General features: G+C 41.7%; 1 protein-coding gene across 2 annotated transcripts in view; it reads left to right on the top strand.

Moving 5' to 3' along the window:
* The window catches only part of LOC126470131 (vacuolar protein sorting-associated protein 41 homolog), a 153,736-nt gene that overhangs the window by 69,529 nt on the left and 69,823 nt on the right, over positions 1 to 14,384 (top strand). For both annotated transcript variants that reach the window (XM_050097747.1, XM_050097746.1), the window contains exons 8-10: positions 4,654 to 4,759; positions 12,723 to 12,874; positions 12,964 to 13,118. In XM_050097747.1, the coding sequence (XP_049953704.1) occupies positions 4,654 to 4,759; positions 12,723 to 12,874; positions 12,964 to 13,118 (413 nt within the window). The remainder of the gene's footprint in view (positions 1 to 4,653; positions 4,760 to 12,722; positions 12,875 to 12,963; positions 13,119 to 14,384) is intronic.

Here is a 14,384-nt window from a genome sequence, read left to right on the forward strand (position 1 = left end):
GGGCACACTTTCACAGAAGCATGCTATCAAAATCGAAAAGTGTTACTGGGCACTGTCCAAGAGAGAGATTCTTTTCCATGACAACACCTCAACTCATTATGCACAGGACATATTTACAGTTCCTGCTTTTTGGATTATAAAATTTTGCCTCATCCTCTATATTCTCCTTACATGGTGCCCAGTGAATTCATACCCCTCTTTTTTTAAACCTGAAGAAAACATTCCATGGTCGGCATTTTCAGAATGACAACAAGGTGACTTTTGAGGTGGAATATTTCCTGAAGAACCAAAATGGAGACATCTACAACCAAGGTCTCTGGCAAATGTGTCACATTAAAAGGTGAATATGTCCAGACTTTGACATAAAACCTGACAAGCTGCAGCAGAAACTTGGTCTGACACATTCACTTAAGGTACCAATAAAATTGGCTGCTCCTCTGAATTCAAGCCATCTGCACAATCTGGTAATATTTTAGGATGTGAACACTTCTGGAGGAAGTGTTGTTTTCTGCTCAGATCATTATAGGGCTGCATCAGTATAAGTACAGTTTATACTCAAGAGTTTTCTCACCAAACGGTGGCCACCTGCCACCCACTTCTTGACACCAACCGGTGTTTACCAAGGTGATTGCAACAAAGTGCATCTTGGACACATTTCTGCTCTTGTATTGACAAGCATGGAATTGATTATTATTGTAGTTTGATTTTCTGCATGAAATAACTTCAAAAAAGCAAGTGAACACCCTGCAGTAACACAGCACACATTGATTGCTATGAATGTGTTAACCAAATGTCATTTTTTTTTAACTTGAGGTTGTAGTATATGCCTTGCAGTTACATATTGGATTTTGCACCTTATGTATGTTGTTTAAGCATTATCAGATAGTCACAAGTGGGGAAAGGTCTAAAATGCATGTTATATTGTTTACTCTGGGTGTAGTAGAGGGGTGAAAGCTGTGGAGGCAGCTCAAAGCAGAAGAATGCCTGATCAAGTGTTCAGTGTATAAGTTTTTTGCAATTAGGGTATGAGGTACTGAGAGTAGTGAGAAGACTTATGATGGAGAAGTTTTCTTAAGATTTCCTTGTTGACTATCAGTCTGGCTACTTGTAGGTTTGTCACAAAAGAAATAAAAAGATGCCTTCCATTGAGATTGGAACTGAGAACTAATGCAGCCATCATTTTACAGCATTACCTTGTTATCTCAGAGCAGGAAAACAGCTGTGGCAGTCGTTGCTCCCTTATTTTTGCCAGTGTGAGTGATTTACTGACTCATTGTAAAAGACAAGGTTAGTTGCAGCTCTCGTGTGGAATGACATTCCTGTACTCAAAACCAAAAACTGATTGCCCTATGTCACACTTTAAGTGAAAATCACTCAGGTTATTCTATGGAAATGACAAAGAAATATCAAGTGAATTTAACAGGATAATACTGTGCTATGCAGGAAGTAATGCTGCAATCACAGAGTTGCCAAACATATTCCACATTATTGCCAAGTTTCAGGAATACTAACAGCAGGAAGACTATGTTTCCACAGCCATTGTTTGTATTACCGGTAAGTGAGCTGAGAAATGATTACAGTTTGCATCTCAAAGATGCAGAGGTTGGCATGGGCCAGAATACCAAACGTAGAAGCCAGTGAGTTTTATTCACATTTCTGTAACTAGGTTTAGGGATTAGAATGTAGTTACTAATAGTACTCGGATGTACCAACTGCAAACTAAACATCATAAGTCAATAACTGTCACAGCTATTTTTGTTTTCATGTCTGATGCATACTGAAACCTGAAAAGCTCATTCATCAGATGTAATTCACTTTTTTAGAGCACCTCTACTGATTGTACTATTAACATTATAAGCTGACAACCAGATCATCTCTATCTCATCAATTAATCCTAATTGTAAGGGCCTCAGACTGATGGGCAGTACTCAAGAATCACTTGAACAAAAATTTTGTAGGTTACTCCTTTTGTCTACGAATTACATTTCCTTAGGATTCTTCCAATGAATCCTGCCATCCAATTTTTTAATTTAATTAGACCCTTCTACTTTAGGTCACTCAGGGCACATATGCCTAGATATTTTACGGCTGTTACTGTTCGTAGTAATTGATCTTCTGTCATGTAATTCAACAGTAATGGTTCTTACTGCCAATTTTTGCACATTTTGTTTGTACCCAGTCAGCTACTAAGCCTTACATCAACAGTTTATTCTTTTTAGATCTTCCTTCCTTTTTCTAGAAGTCTCCAGCATTGCAACTTTATATTATCACCATGAACAAACACCATCAGAGAGCTTTCGATATTGTCCATCCGATCATTTACATACAGCTGTCCCTACTGATGGGTTTTATACAACCAGCAGTGCCTTCAAAAAACATGCGTTAGATTTTCATGTTCTCTAGCATGCCACATGCAAACTTTTAGTCATACAGGAAGATTTAACAGGACCTTTTTGTAGGGTATTTAATGTAGCTAATTTTGTACTGGGATAAATTTTCACTGGAGGCCATGATTTTTGAGTTATCCAATGTACAAAAGTTACCTTCAAAAAGCAGCTCCATCTCCCCACACTCATCCCTTACTAGTCAGGGTTTCTGTTATGTTGTCCGTGGTGCTCCGTCCTAACACTGTACAAAAATTTCCGAAAGTGCAAACTAGTCCCAATATTCAACTTTTTTTGGTCTCTATTAATTGGGCTATTACACCACCAGCACAGTCATCTATTTTGTTAACATTATTGATTTAAATGTCCCTATGAGGTTAATAAAAGAAAACTGACTTTGTAAACATCATGCTAAAAAAATTGCATTGACAATCAGATTCTAACTTAGCTCTTACAAGCACAGTAGTTTCATAGTCAGAAAACCTGGCAAATACAGCAATGTAATTGTTTATTTTATGCTGCTAAAATCCATAAAATTGTTAGGTAAAATTTACGCAAATATCAGTTTTACAATTTGTAACTGCTTGACTAAGCTGGTGGTGTAATAAGGCCAGTCAATGAAGACCAACAAAGGTGGAATGTGCTAAATAATTCTTGCTGTCATAAATTTTTGTTCAGTGGTAGGAGGGAGTCCCATGAACAACATACTAGAAATCCTGACCAGTGGGGGCTGAGTGTGGGAGCAAGAGTTGTGTTTGAAGGCCACTTTTCTACATTTTTCTTGAGTAACATGAAAACTATGGCCTCTAGCAAGAACATATCGAGTACCAACTTTTATTCCATAAGGAACTGTTGTCTGCAGCAAATGTAAACTATAAGAAAGGAGAGGCACACAGCAATCAGTTGCAATACCATTAGTTTTTGTTATTCTTGCAATCTAAAGTTCAGCTGTAAATAGCCATATTCATTGCATTTTGAGTTACAATCCAACAAATGTGTGGCAGTACATTTAACCACATTCAATTTCCTACAAAATGGTCCTATTCATTTTATTTTTTAGGACTAATAGTTTGCAGGTAATGAGCAGGAGAATATGAAAATCTCACACATGGTATTTGAAGGCACTGCCTGTTGCATAAAATCTATCGATAGGGGCAGCTGAATCACCCTGTTTATTGTGAACGGGAATGGCCTACAATACTCCCTGGTGGTGTGTCCAAATTTGCTTTTGCATCTGATGATTTCACCCTGTTGGTGACAGAGCTGGTCTGGTGTTATGCAAGCTCATATTTTGTTCACTAGATGGCTGTGCAAAATTGTGTAATATGCTTTCTGGAAGTCAAGGAACACGGCATTGCATGGGCACCATTATCCACTGCAAATCCCCATCTTCTTATCATAAATTTGTTTTCCACAATGTATTTGTATTGCTGTGTGTGAAATGCAGAAAATGTTGCTTGCATCTTTTACATGAAAGTGTAGTAGTCCTGCCATGCAGAGTTCATCTGTGTTGACTACACTCTAATGTTGGCATTAAATTGCCAGCCATTGTTCAACAACTATGATTCAACTAGATATATGATGACTGCAGAGAGGAAAAAAAAGACACATTATTTAATGAGAATTGTGTTCAAAATATTGTCTTGACTCAAGCTTATAATAAAAAAAGTTTCAGAAGAAATGAAAATGTGATGAATCCTCCCATCCACTATGCTGCCATTGAAGGTAGGCATGTTAGTGTTCAATGTCCATTCAGTATCAAGATGATTTGAGATTGACCACAGACTTAGTAGCTCAGAGAAAGGGGGGGAGGGGGGAAGAATCAAGTGTGACCTTTCACATGGAACTATTCTGACATTTGCCTACAGTAATTAAAAATAAAGTGTGGAAAACCTAAATTAAGTTTAATGGATGGTGATTTGAATCTGCTGATTAACAATATAGTTTATTACGCATGTGGTACCCTCATGTGTTGCTGTCATACCTTTGGATTTTTTTCAACTTGTAGGTCTATATCTATTCTCTTTTCATGTAACGTTTTCCCATGCCAAAAATTGGAAGATTCATTTCTGCTCTCTGAGCAGTGTTTCCATTTATTAAAGTTTGATACTGTCAACTGCTCTTTCATGGTATCTGTTTCCCCTCCATTTTTGTTCGCATTTGAAATAGTCTTCTTATTCTTATTTTGCTGTCTTAATTATATAATGAGTATTATTTAATCTTTCTAAGAATACTGATTAACGACAGATAAATATTATTTTCCTTTCAGAATGTCTTATTGAAGAGAACCGCTTCTTTATTGTCAGCCCCAAAGATATTGTTGTGGCAAGCCCTTATGATGCAGATGATCGCATTCAGTGGCTCATTGAACATGGGTATGTTGCTTAGTTTTCCTGTTTGATAATAAAAATGTAATGTATATAACTGAGGGGGTATTTGTTTCATTCATTTTATGGGGCATGGTGCTAATTTGGGTCCTTTAATTATATTATGGATGGAGTGCCATATGAAAAAATGCTTGAGACATTCATGACAGCACTGTAGTGGCTTCTAGCCAGCCTACATTTATGTCTGGAAGAGGTCAAATGCATACAAAAATACACACAAAATATTAGATCACTTTATCAAAACTTGAACAATCTGAAATACTTAACATGGAGCAATTAATGACACAGGAGTGACCATATGTTTGTTATTTTCAGTGAATTCAATCACTTGTACAACACAGAATGATAGTCTCTTCTCCATGTACAATTGTCTATAAACTTTGATACTGTTCTGACTTCTGATACAGCATACGTTGGTGAATCTGAAGTAAGACATTGCTGTTGTCATAAACAATGATTGCAGAGTGGCCTGAGTGGCACTGCACTGCAACATAAGTACTCTTCCAACAGCAGTGGCATATGGAACCTCTTGAGACGTTTTCATTCATTGCTACATCAGGCAGCGACTACCCTTATTTGTGGTTTTGTCATGAGGTACCATCTTTGACATAGGACCTGTAGGACACAGGATCTTGTTCTTTGGACAACACCACATCCATCCCCCACCCCCATCTCCCACCCATAAAACCTCTGGACCATCGTCATGCAGTGTTGTGTCGTGATTATGGTGGAGGGAGACCTGAATGCGGATGAAGATGAGGAGACAGGAAGTGTAATTACAGCTGATGGCAGCTGTATTTCCACACCCCAGTATCCACTTTATGAGTGTCTCGGATGGTGCCTCTATAGACATTGGCTCAGGTTGCAGGACTGTCAGCGACTCCACAATTTTCAATCTCTGGTCACACTTATGCAGTACAGAGGAACCTTGAACGTTGTAAAACAAACAACCCAAGACTCTTGATGACATCATGTTCCAACAACTATTTCTTGTAGCTGAAACTTTGTATGACTTGGCAGAATGAGCTCTTTCTGTGACAGTCGCAAAAGATGCAATAGAGTATGGTGACAACAACTGTGTAATAATTGTGCCAGCGACTTCCCAAAGAATGGTACGAGGAAAGAAAAATCTTTTATGGCCTCCTCCCATGTGTGACAGGAGTGGAGTTTCTCCATGTGACTTTTGAATGTTCAAATGAACCATTTGCTGCACTGTTAGACTTGACAGTGAAAAGGAGCAGTAGTTGCATGGTGTATGCCGTTGGCAGTACAAAGCTGTAGAAAATTGGCTGACATGAATTGTGGTCCATTGTTCAAGACAAGGACCCTCACATTTCATTGTGGGTTACTACAACAGTGATTTGGCATTTTAAAGCAATAGGCCATTTACTGTAAGTTACCACACTTTGTTTCTTACAGCCAGAGATGGGTAGCTGATGTGCCAATAAGTTTAGTTAAGGTTATGGAGACACCAGTGTCCCTTAGTTACAGACAGCAGCTACATATCCAAGCTTGTTTCAAGCATAGAGTATGTGGTATTGTGGTGTGGGCATTAATGGCAGCTGTGACTACAAAAACACATTGTGAACTACTACTACTACTACTACTACTACTACTACCACCACCACCACAACCACCACCACCACCACCACCACCACCACCGCCGCAACTTACACTTGAATTTTTGTTTACATACAATGTTGTGGAAGCGTGTCTTTTTTATGCCATATTCTTCGGCAAATGTGATCTTACACTTTAGTTTTGGTGTTATTAACTATGTTCCTAAATCAGTTAGATGCATCTTTTGTGAGGGTGACACAGGATCTCATGATGGTGATGATGGTGATGATGATGATGATGATGATGATGATGATGATGTGCTGTATCAATTTTCTGGTGTCAGGCTGCACGGGAGTTCAATGCCCATCGAAGGACATGGACCTAGATGGCCGATAGTGGGCATAGCATTGCCAGTGAATAGCCAATCAGTTCTGTACTCACATCTGATATTGTCAGTTACTATCATACTCATTGTACTATGGACTATTTGATAATAGCCTTGCTTAGCACTCGGTTCTTCTCTCTGGTCACATTTTGGATTCTCTCTCTCTTTGTTCTTGGCCTGTTGACATCATTGAGGCAAATGTTTTTACTTTGCACTTCGTTGTTGTGTAGGCTGCTTTGGGATTGTCCTAGTCTGTGTCTTGTCCACTATCTGTCAGCTGTGTTTAACTTGGCTATCACTTGGTATCATGTTCTCTTCTGTAGGCGATCCTTCTGCCTTGCAGCTTCGCCAATTTCTCTCCTGGGTTCTGACGTGCACTGATACCCAGCCACTTGTGGATATAGCATTGGTGAGGAGGCAGTTGTTCAGTAGCATGGACACTAAATTGATTTGCTTGCTGGAGCAACAACTAATGCAGCAGAAAAAGCTACAGAGAGGCTTGATACAAAAGTAGCTTCAGCTTCAGGTGGACAAACTCCGAGCATGTGAGACCATTTGCTCCAGTCTTCAGCACCCTGAGCTAATGACACCCCCCTTCCGTCCTCTATCATTTCTGTCTTTCAGTGACACTACAGAGGACTGAGACACATATTTGCATCACCTGAAGCAACATTTCAAGGCATTTCATGTCATGGATGATTCATTGCAGCAGTCGTAATTTCTGTCACGGGATTATCAGATATGTTTTTTCCGCTTTGAAAATTAGACCTCTGTCTGATCCCGTCATGCTCTCCTTTCAGTAGATATTCATTCTGTTGACTAGTTATTATTTCCATGTGGTTATCATCATGTGGTTGCCTTCAGGCTTTATTTTCATCAGTGCCATAAACGATTTCACTTGCACCGGTCAGGGCTGCAAGGCTTCATACACAGACTCCTCGATTCATATCACAGTTCAGCTGGCACCCAATCCGGAGAGTAGCACAGTGCCATTGAAACTGGATAACTGGTTGTAGGAGGACATCTTGTGCATCGCACTCCTTGTCAAAATTTTGCAGGCTGCTGACAAACAACTTTTGGTGAGGCCACAAATTGTGGCAGTTAAGGCGCAACCATGAGTTCCACCTCCATGTCACAGGCATTGGATGACACCCAGCTTGCAGCAACATTGTGATTTGTCATTGTCCGCCGGCCGAAGTGGCCGTGCGGTTAAAGGCGCTGCAGTCTGGAACCGCAAGACCGCTACGGTCGCAGGTTCGAATCCTGCCTCGGGTATGGATGTTTGTGATGTCCTTAGGTTAGTTAGGTTTAACTAGTTCTAAGTTCTAGGGGACTAATGACCTCAGAAGTTGAGTCCCATAGTGCTCAGAGCCATTTGAACCATTTTTGTCATTGTCCGATGTTTCTGTGGTATCTGAGCCTCCAGTTGCCCCTTCATTGATGGTTTCAGAGACCACACCCTTCGTGCCTGTAGTGTTTTTCCACCTACTTCCAAGCACACTGTCCAGATCACTGCGGGTCTTGCACAAACTGTGGCAAACAGGTGCATCTCCATTCAGTGTGTCAAAACTGTGCAACTCGCTCTCATACCACCTCATTAGTGACCTGACACCTTACATGCCCTGCATTCAGTAGTCACTCCTGGTGACCCCTCCATGTGGAAATTGCTTTTCATGCTTTGCATTTCTCACCAGGAAGTCTGTATCCAGATGGACCCAGGAGCCACCGTATCTTTTATGAATCAAGTGACGTGCAGATCTGGACTTGCCTGTGTTGTTCCCACCCTCATGGCATTTGGTGGTCTATGGGGATAGTTCTATTCCTCTCTGTTGGCAGTTCTCAATCACTGCGGCCTACAGACACGTTACGTGGCTCATTATTTGTCAATGACTACCCATCTGCTGTCAACAATTTTGCCCTTGATGCCTTTATGTGGCGTGGGTTTTCTACCTCTGATGGAAGTCAAGGTCTTATCAACTGCAGTCCCTTTCCAGGGACTGGAAAATCTTTGCACTGTGCTTGCACCTCTATTTCAGCCAGATACCACATTTTGTTTTTACTGTGCCAGACCAATTCTAGTTACCTTATGTGCTGCTGTAAAGCAGAAACAAGATTGTCTACAGGCTGATCAGGTTATCAACCCAGTGAAATCTAGCACATGGGCCACTCCACTAGTAATCATCAGAAAGCCCAATGGTTCTCACCAATCATGTGGAGGTACAATCAGTGCCCAGTCACAGGTGGAAACCTATCCTATTTCCTGGCTAGAAGACTTCCTCAACAAACTTCTGGAGGGGAATTCTACTCCAAAATTGACCTCGCTGATACTTACTTTCAATTACCCATAGATGAGGAATCGCCGAACATCATTGTCATTACTAAGCCTATTGGATTTACAAGTGACTCGCATTTGGCATTTCCTCAGTCCCTGCAATTTTCCAAAGGTTTGTGGAACAACTGACACAGCGTATTCTGGCTTGCTTCAATTACTTGGATGACCTCATTGTTATGGGACTCTGCCCCCAGCATCATTTGCAAAACCTCTGTGTGCTTTTCACAATCCTGCAGGATACATGCCTTCATTGTCATTTGGAGGAGTGTAGGCTTTTTTCAGCTGAAAGTGCAGCATTTGGGGCACTGGCTTGTCAAAGAAAGAATCAGACCCACTGATTGGAATATTGCCGCAATAGATTCCCTACCTTGCCCATGTTTGTGTTGTCTACATGATTTCATCATCATCCATGCAAGTGGTGAGGTTAGACTGAGCAATGGTTGGGAATTTGTACGGGTGCTGATAACTGCGCAGTTGAGCGCCCCCCAATCCAAACATCATCATCACCTACCCTGCGCGATGAACATAACTAAATTATAGGTGTTTCTGGACAGAGTCAAATATTATTCCAAGTTCTTATCCCCCACAGCTCACATTGCACAACCCCTTAATCAGTTGCATAAAGTGGTGTGCCTTACAACTGGACCCCTGCCGGTGACTGGAATTTTACTGGATTGAAAGCCTTGCCTCATACCATTCACTCCTAGTCACCCGGTGGATTTGGCAGCCAATGCATCTGCCTATGGCACCAGGATGGTCTTGTTTCACAGGAATGGGAATGGCTCAGAACAGCCTGTAATGTAAGAGTCAAAGACAATTACCCCAGCACAGCAAAACTATTGCCAGACCAAAAAGAGACATTGGCAGTAGTGTTTGCTATTAAAACAAATTCATGTCTACTTTTTTTGGGATGAAGTTCTCTCTAATTATGGATCACGTGCTGTTGGTGGCATTATTCGGGCTGCACTCCAGCCTCCCAGAATGAACACCCCAAACGCCTCCAGTGCTGAAGTTTGTTTCTGAGTAAATACAATTATACCTTCTAGTAAAAACCCATGGCACAGCATTCCAGTGTTGACACATTGTCGTGTCTATCCACTGGGCCGGACCCTGACTTCGACCAACAGGGAATCCTTTACTTTCACATTGACACCAAGCAGCAACATATGTTGGATGGTTTCCCAGCTATGGTTGCTTGTATTGTTGCCATCACATGCTGGGACTCCACCTTGTGGCAGGTCTCATAGTATGTGACTCATGGTTGGCCAACTTACCTCACCCACTGGTTGACGACCGAGCTTAACTCTTTGAAATGTATTTCTCACAGGCTTTCCATTGTAAATGATGTCTTGCTTTTGGTCACTAAGACTGAAGCACATTGGGTGGAGATCCCACCAGAATTGAGCCAGTGGATAGTGAGCTTGCTGAACAAGGAACATTGGGGGAAATTCCACATGAAAGCATTAGTTCACCAGCATGTGTACTGGCCAGCAGTCAAGAGTGACACTGAAAGAAAGCTGCAGACAGCTGCGTAGCATGCGCCCAGCACCAGGCCGCACTCCCACAATCTTTGGCCCTTAGCCTACCCATCTGCTCCATTAGCAAAGTGTCCATCTCTATTTTGCAGGACTGTTTTTGGGTTCGATGTGGTTGCTCATTGTGGAACTGTAGATCCTGCTTCATCTTCTGATGCTGACCCCTTCAGAGACCACTTCTGTCCCTCCTAGCATCACGTGCCTGACACAGCTATGTGGGCCTGCTCCTGTGGGAGTACTGAGGCTGCGATGCTGGTGTAGACCAACAGATGGTGAGTTAGATCAATGCAAACTCAGAAGGGGCTCAAGCCTCACCACAACAACCAGCTCCAGCCTCGAGTGGAACCGTTGCATCTGCTGCCATTTCCTCCACCACCTTCTGATGACAATGTGTTACCATGGCCTGCACTCCTGGTGGCTCTGTGTGACTCCCCAGTATTGCATTGGTGATGCATTCTGCATCTCCATGGATCAGTGGAACCATCTGGCATGCCTATTGCCAGTGATGTCCCAAGGAATGCTACTGGACAGCCCCCTTTCTGCAGCTGGCAGTCAAAGGAACCACATCTTTGCCTGTACCTCCATTCCACTCCCACAGCAGCAGCTGGGGCATTTCTACCTATGTGCATCTGTGTTGGGGGGGGGGGGGGGGATCTGGTATTGAGCTAAGTGGGTGTTGAGTGCTCCCTGGAGGACATGGTCTCAGATGGCCGACAGAGGGCAAAGGGCAAAGTGTCACCACAGCACTATGCTCACAGTGTGTGTGTTTGGGGAAGGGGGGTGGGGGGGTTACGCATGCGATATCCACCTTGCCATGTGAATACAATGTCAGTAGAATTCTTTGTGACCAGTATAAATGTGACTGGCCAGCAAATGGTCAGTCAGTTCTGTACTTGTGTGTGATTTTCTCAGTTGCAGTCATTGCTGTACTACAGATTATTCGATAATGACCTAGCTTACCTTGTTATTTCTGGTCGCATATCAGATTGTCTCTGTCTCTCTCTCTTTATTCTTGACCTGTTGACATTGTTGTCATGAAGGTTTTTGCTTTGCACCTCGTTATTACATAGGTTGCTTTAGGCTTGTCCCAGCTTGTCTTGTCCACCATCTGCCAGCCGTGTTTAGTTCAACTATCGTCTGGTATTGTGTTCTCTTCCACAGGCAGCCCTTCTGCCTTGTGACTTCTCCCATTTCTCTCCTGGGTTTTGACATGTGCTGATATCCAGCTACTCATGGATAGAGCAGATTTAACTTTGAGATCAATATTGTAAAGGATACTGTCCTACTACACCTAAGTCACTGTCAAGTATACATTGTTTAGATGAAAAAATTTTGAATACTGGTGTCTTGAGAATGTAGACAGTGATCTGACTTTCTCATTGTGCTAGCTTAAACATCCAGGTTGGAAACTAGATACACAATTGCATAAAAAATTAAAGACTGCACACTGAATGGTTGCCAGTAATGGAAATATTTCTGGCCTGAAAAACATGATAAAACATTGCAGAAAAGTATTTGAAACTTCCTTCATCTTATCAGAAGCTGGAAACACATGTGGTGTCAACATCACTGTAGTAACCAGTAATGTTAATGCTAATGTAATCATATCTCACTCCAGTGTGTACCTCAGTAAATTATTCTGCAGTTTCAGTAGGTTCACAAACAGGCATTGCTGTTTATCATATGCAGTTTTTGCAGTTGCAACTGCTGCTGCCATATTTCCAGAAATGTTGTGTCCATGATGCACTGCTAAATATGGAAGGGTTTGAATCTTTCTTGACATTTTTCTGTCTTTCTGTACATAATAAAACATGGATTACTGTTAAAATCAATTGTCTCTCTCTTGAGAGAGGAAGAGAGAATTTTATTGGTAAAACAATAGCTCATATTATGATTTAAACCTATGTTTTTTTTCCTTTTTCATGTAAAATATCTTTCATTCAAAGGCAGCTGCATGTCACATTTATAGTTCATGCTAGATAAGTTTTCAATTTAGTTAATTCCCAAAGGAATATACAGTAGGCCCTAGGTAATGCTAGTCACTGAATGTGGCAATCCACATGAATTCGTATGTTGTCTCATTTTGAAGTTACACTGTGTTAATTTTTCTCCTGTACCCATGTTGTGGAAAATTTTCAGAAAGTATGAGGCTGCAATGGAGGCTGTTATCCAGTTTGAAGGACGTGATCTCAAAAAGCATGATTTGTTGAATGTTGGGAGAGCGTATCTTGATCACCTGCTGTCAGTTCAAAGATATCAAGAAGCAGCGGAGCTTTGTGTTAAAATACTCGGTAAGTCCAGTGTCTGTACCTTGGTAGTGGATGATTTCTGTTCTTAATTAGAATGCAGTTATGTTTTTTTTTCCATTCCTTTTATTCAGGGAGAGACAAGAGGCTCTGGGAAGAAGAAGTGTTTAAATTTGTTCGGCTGCATCAACTAAGAGCTGTGAGCCCATACTTGCCGAGAGGAGAACCTTCTCTGGACCCTCACATATATGAAATGGTTTTGTACGAGTACTTGAAAATGGACCCAAAGGTAATAGAGCTGTTTTCATTGAGAGAGAGAGAGAGAGAGAGAGAGAGAGAGAGAGAGTGAGTGTGTGTGTGTGTGTGTGTGTGTGTGTGTGTGTGTGTGTGGTGGTGGCAATGATGATGATGATTGGTTTGTGGGGCGCTCAACTACGCGGTCATCAGCACCCATACAAAGGCCCAATTTTTACACAGTCCAACTTTTTACACAATCCAATCTAGTCACTGTCACGAATGATGATGATGATGATGAAATGATGATGACAGTCCCCGGGCAGAGAAAATCCCCAACCCGGCCGGGAATCAAACCCGGGACCCTGTGATCCAGAGGCAGCAATGCTGGCCACTAGAGAATATGTGTGTGTGTGTGTGTGTGTGTGTGTGTGTGTGTGTGTGTGTGTGCGTGTGTGTGCGCACATGTGAAACTAAGTAGTATCTCAAAAGCAACAGTCAATAAGATGTTACTTTGCACAGTTTTGTGAACACTGCAACACAAAAAAAGAACAGCTTAACTGAATTCACACTAGGAGAATGTGTAGAACAGTGCACCACCAACAAAGGATTAAGATTTCCAAGGAATGAGTTTACTTGCCCAATAGTGCGCTGTTATGTGTGACTGGAAAGATCAATGGTAACAGCAGTTAGTCTGTAGAGGGTCTGCTGCTACAGTGTATGTGGGATGTGGGGGGGGGGGGGGGGGACAATGGCTAGAAAATGGTCATATATAGTGTCAACCAAACTGGATAGAGCACCGAATTACAACTGTCTCATCCAAATGGCAGCAACAGATCATGTAACTTCATAGTTGCTAAAGTAGAGATAGAGGAGGTAACTGTGAATCTTGTAGACTGCCTTGTCTGCTGGGTACGTATGAGGGCACACTGAAAATTAACACCTTTGAATTTCTTAAGTGAAAGCTCTTAAAACCTTTTTAAATAAAACAAAAATTACTAATATTCTGCTTCTTCATTCTTCATGTCTACTTATTTCTAGCCCTTTATCATTAGAGGGCTCATCATTGTAGCACGTAACATGGCAGTGTGTAATGAAACAACATCAGTGCCTGAGAAACAGTGTGCTGTAATCGAGTTTTGAATTTGAAGGGTTTGTCCACACGTGGAACACCCTCTCCTTCAGCATGACAATGTCAGAGCACACATGAGTAGTGCAACATCGGCAACAATCCAGTGCCTCGGGTTAACTGTCATCGATCAGCCTCCATAAGGTCACAACGTGGCCCCATCCAATTTTCATTTGTTTCCAAAACTTACAG

This window comes from Schistocerca serialis, chromosome 3 (assembly GCF_023864345.2).
Source record: "Schistocerca serialis cubense isolate TAMUIC-IGC-003099 chromosome 3, iqSchSeri2.2, whole genome shotgun sequence".
Classification (NCBI taxonomy): domain Eukaryota; kingdom Metazoa; phylum Arthropoda; class Insecta; order Orthoptera; family Acrididae; genus Schistocerca; species Schistocerca serialis.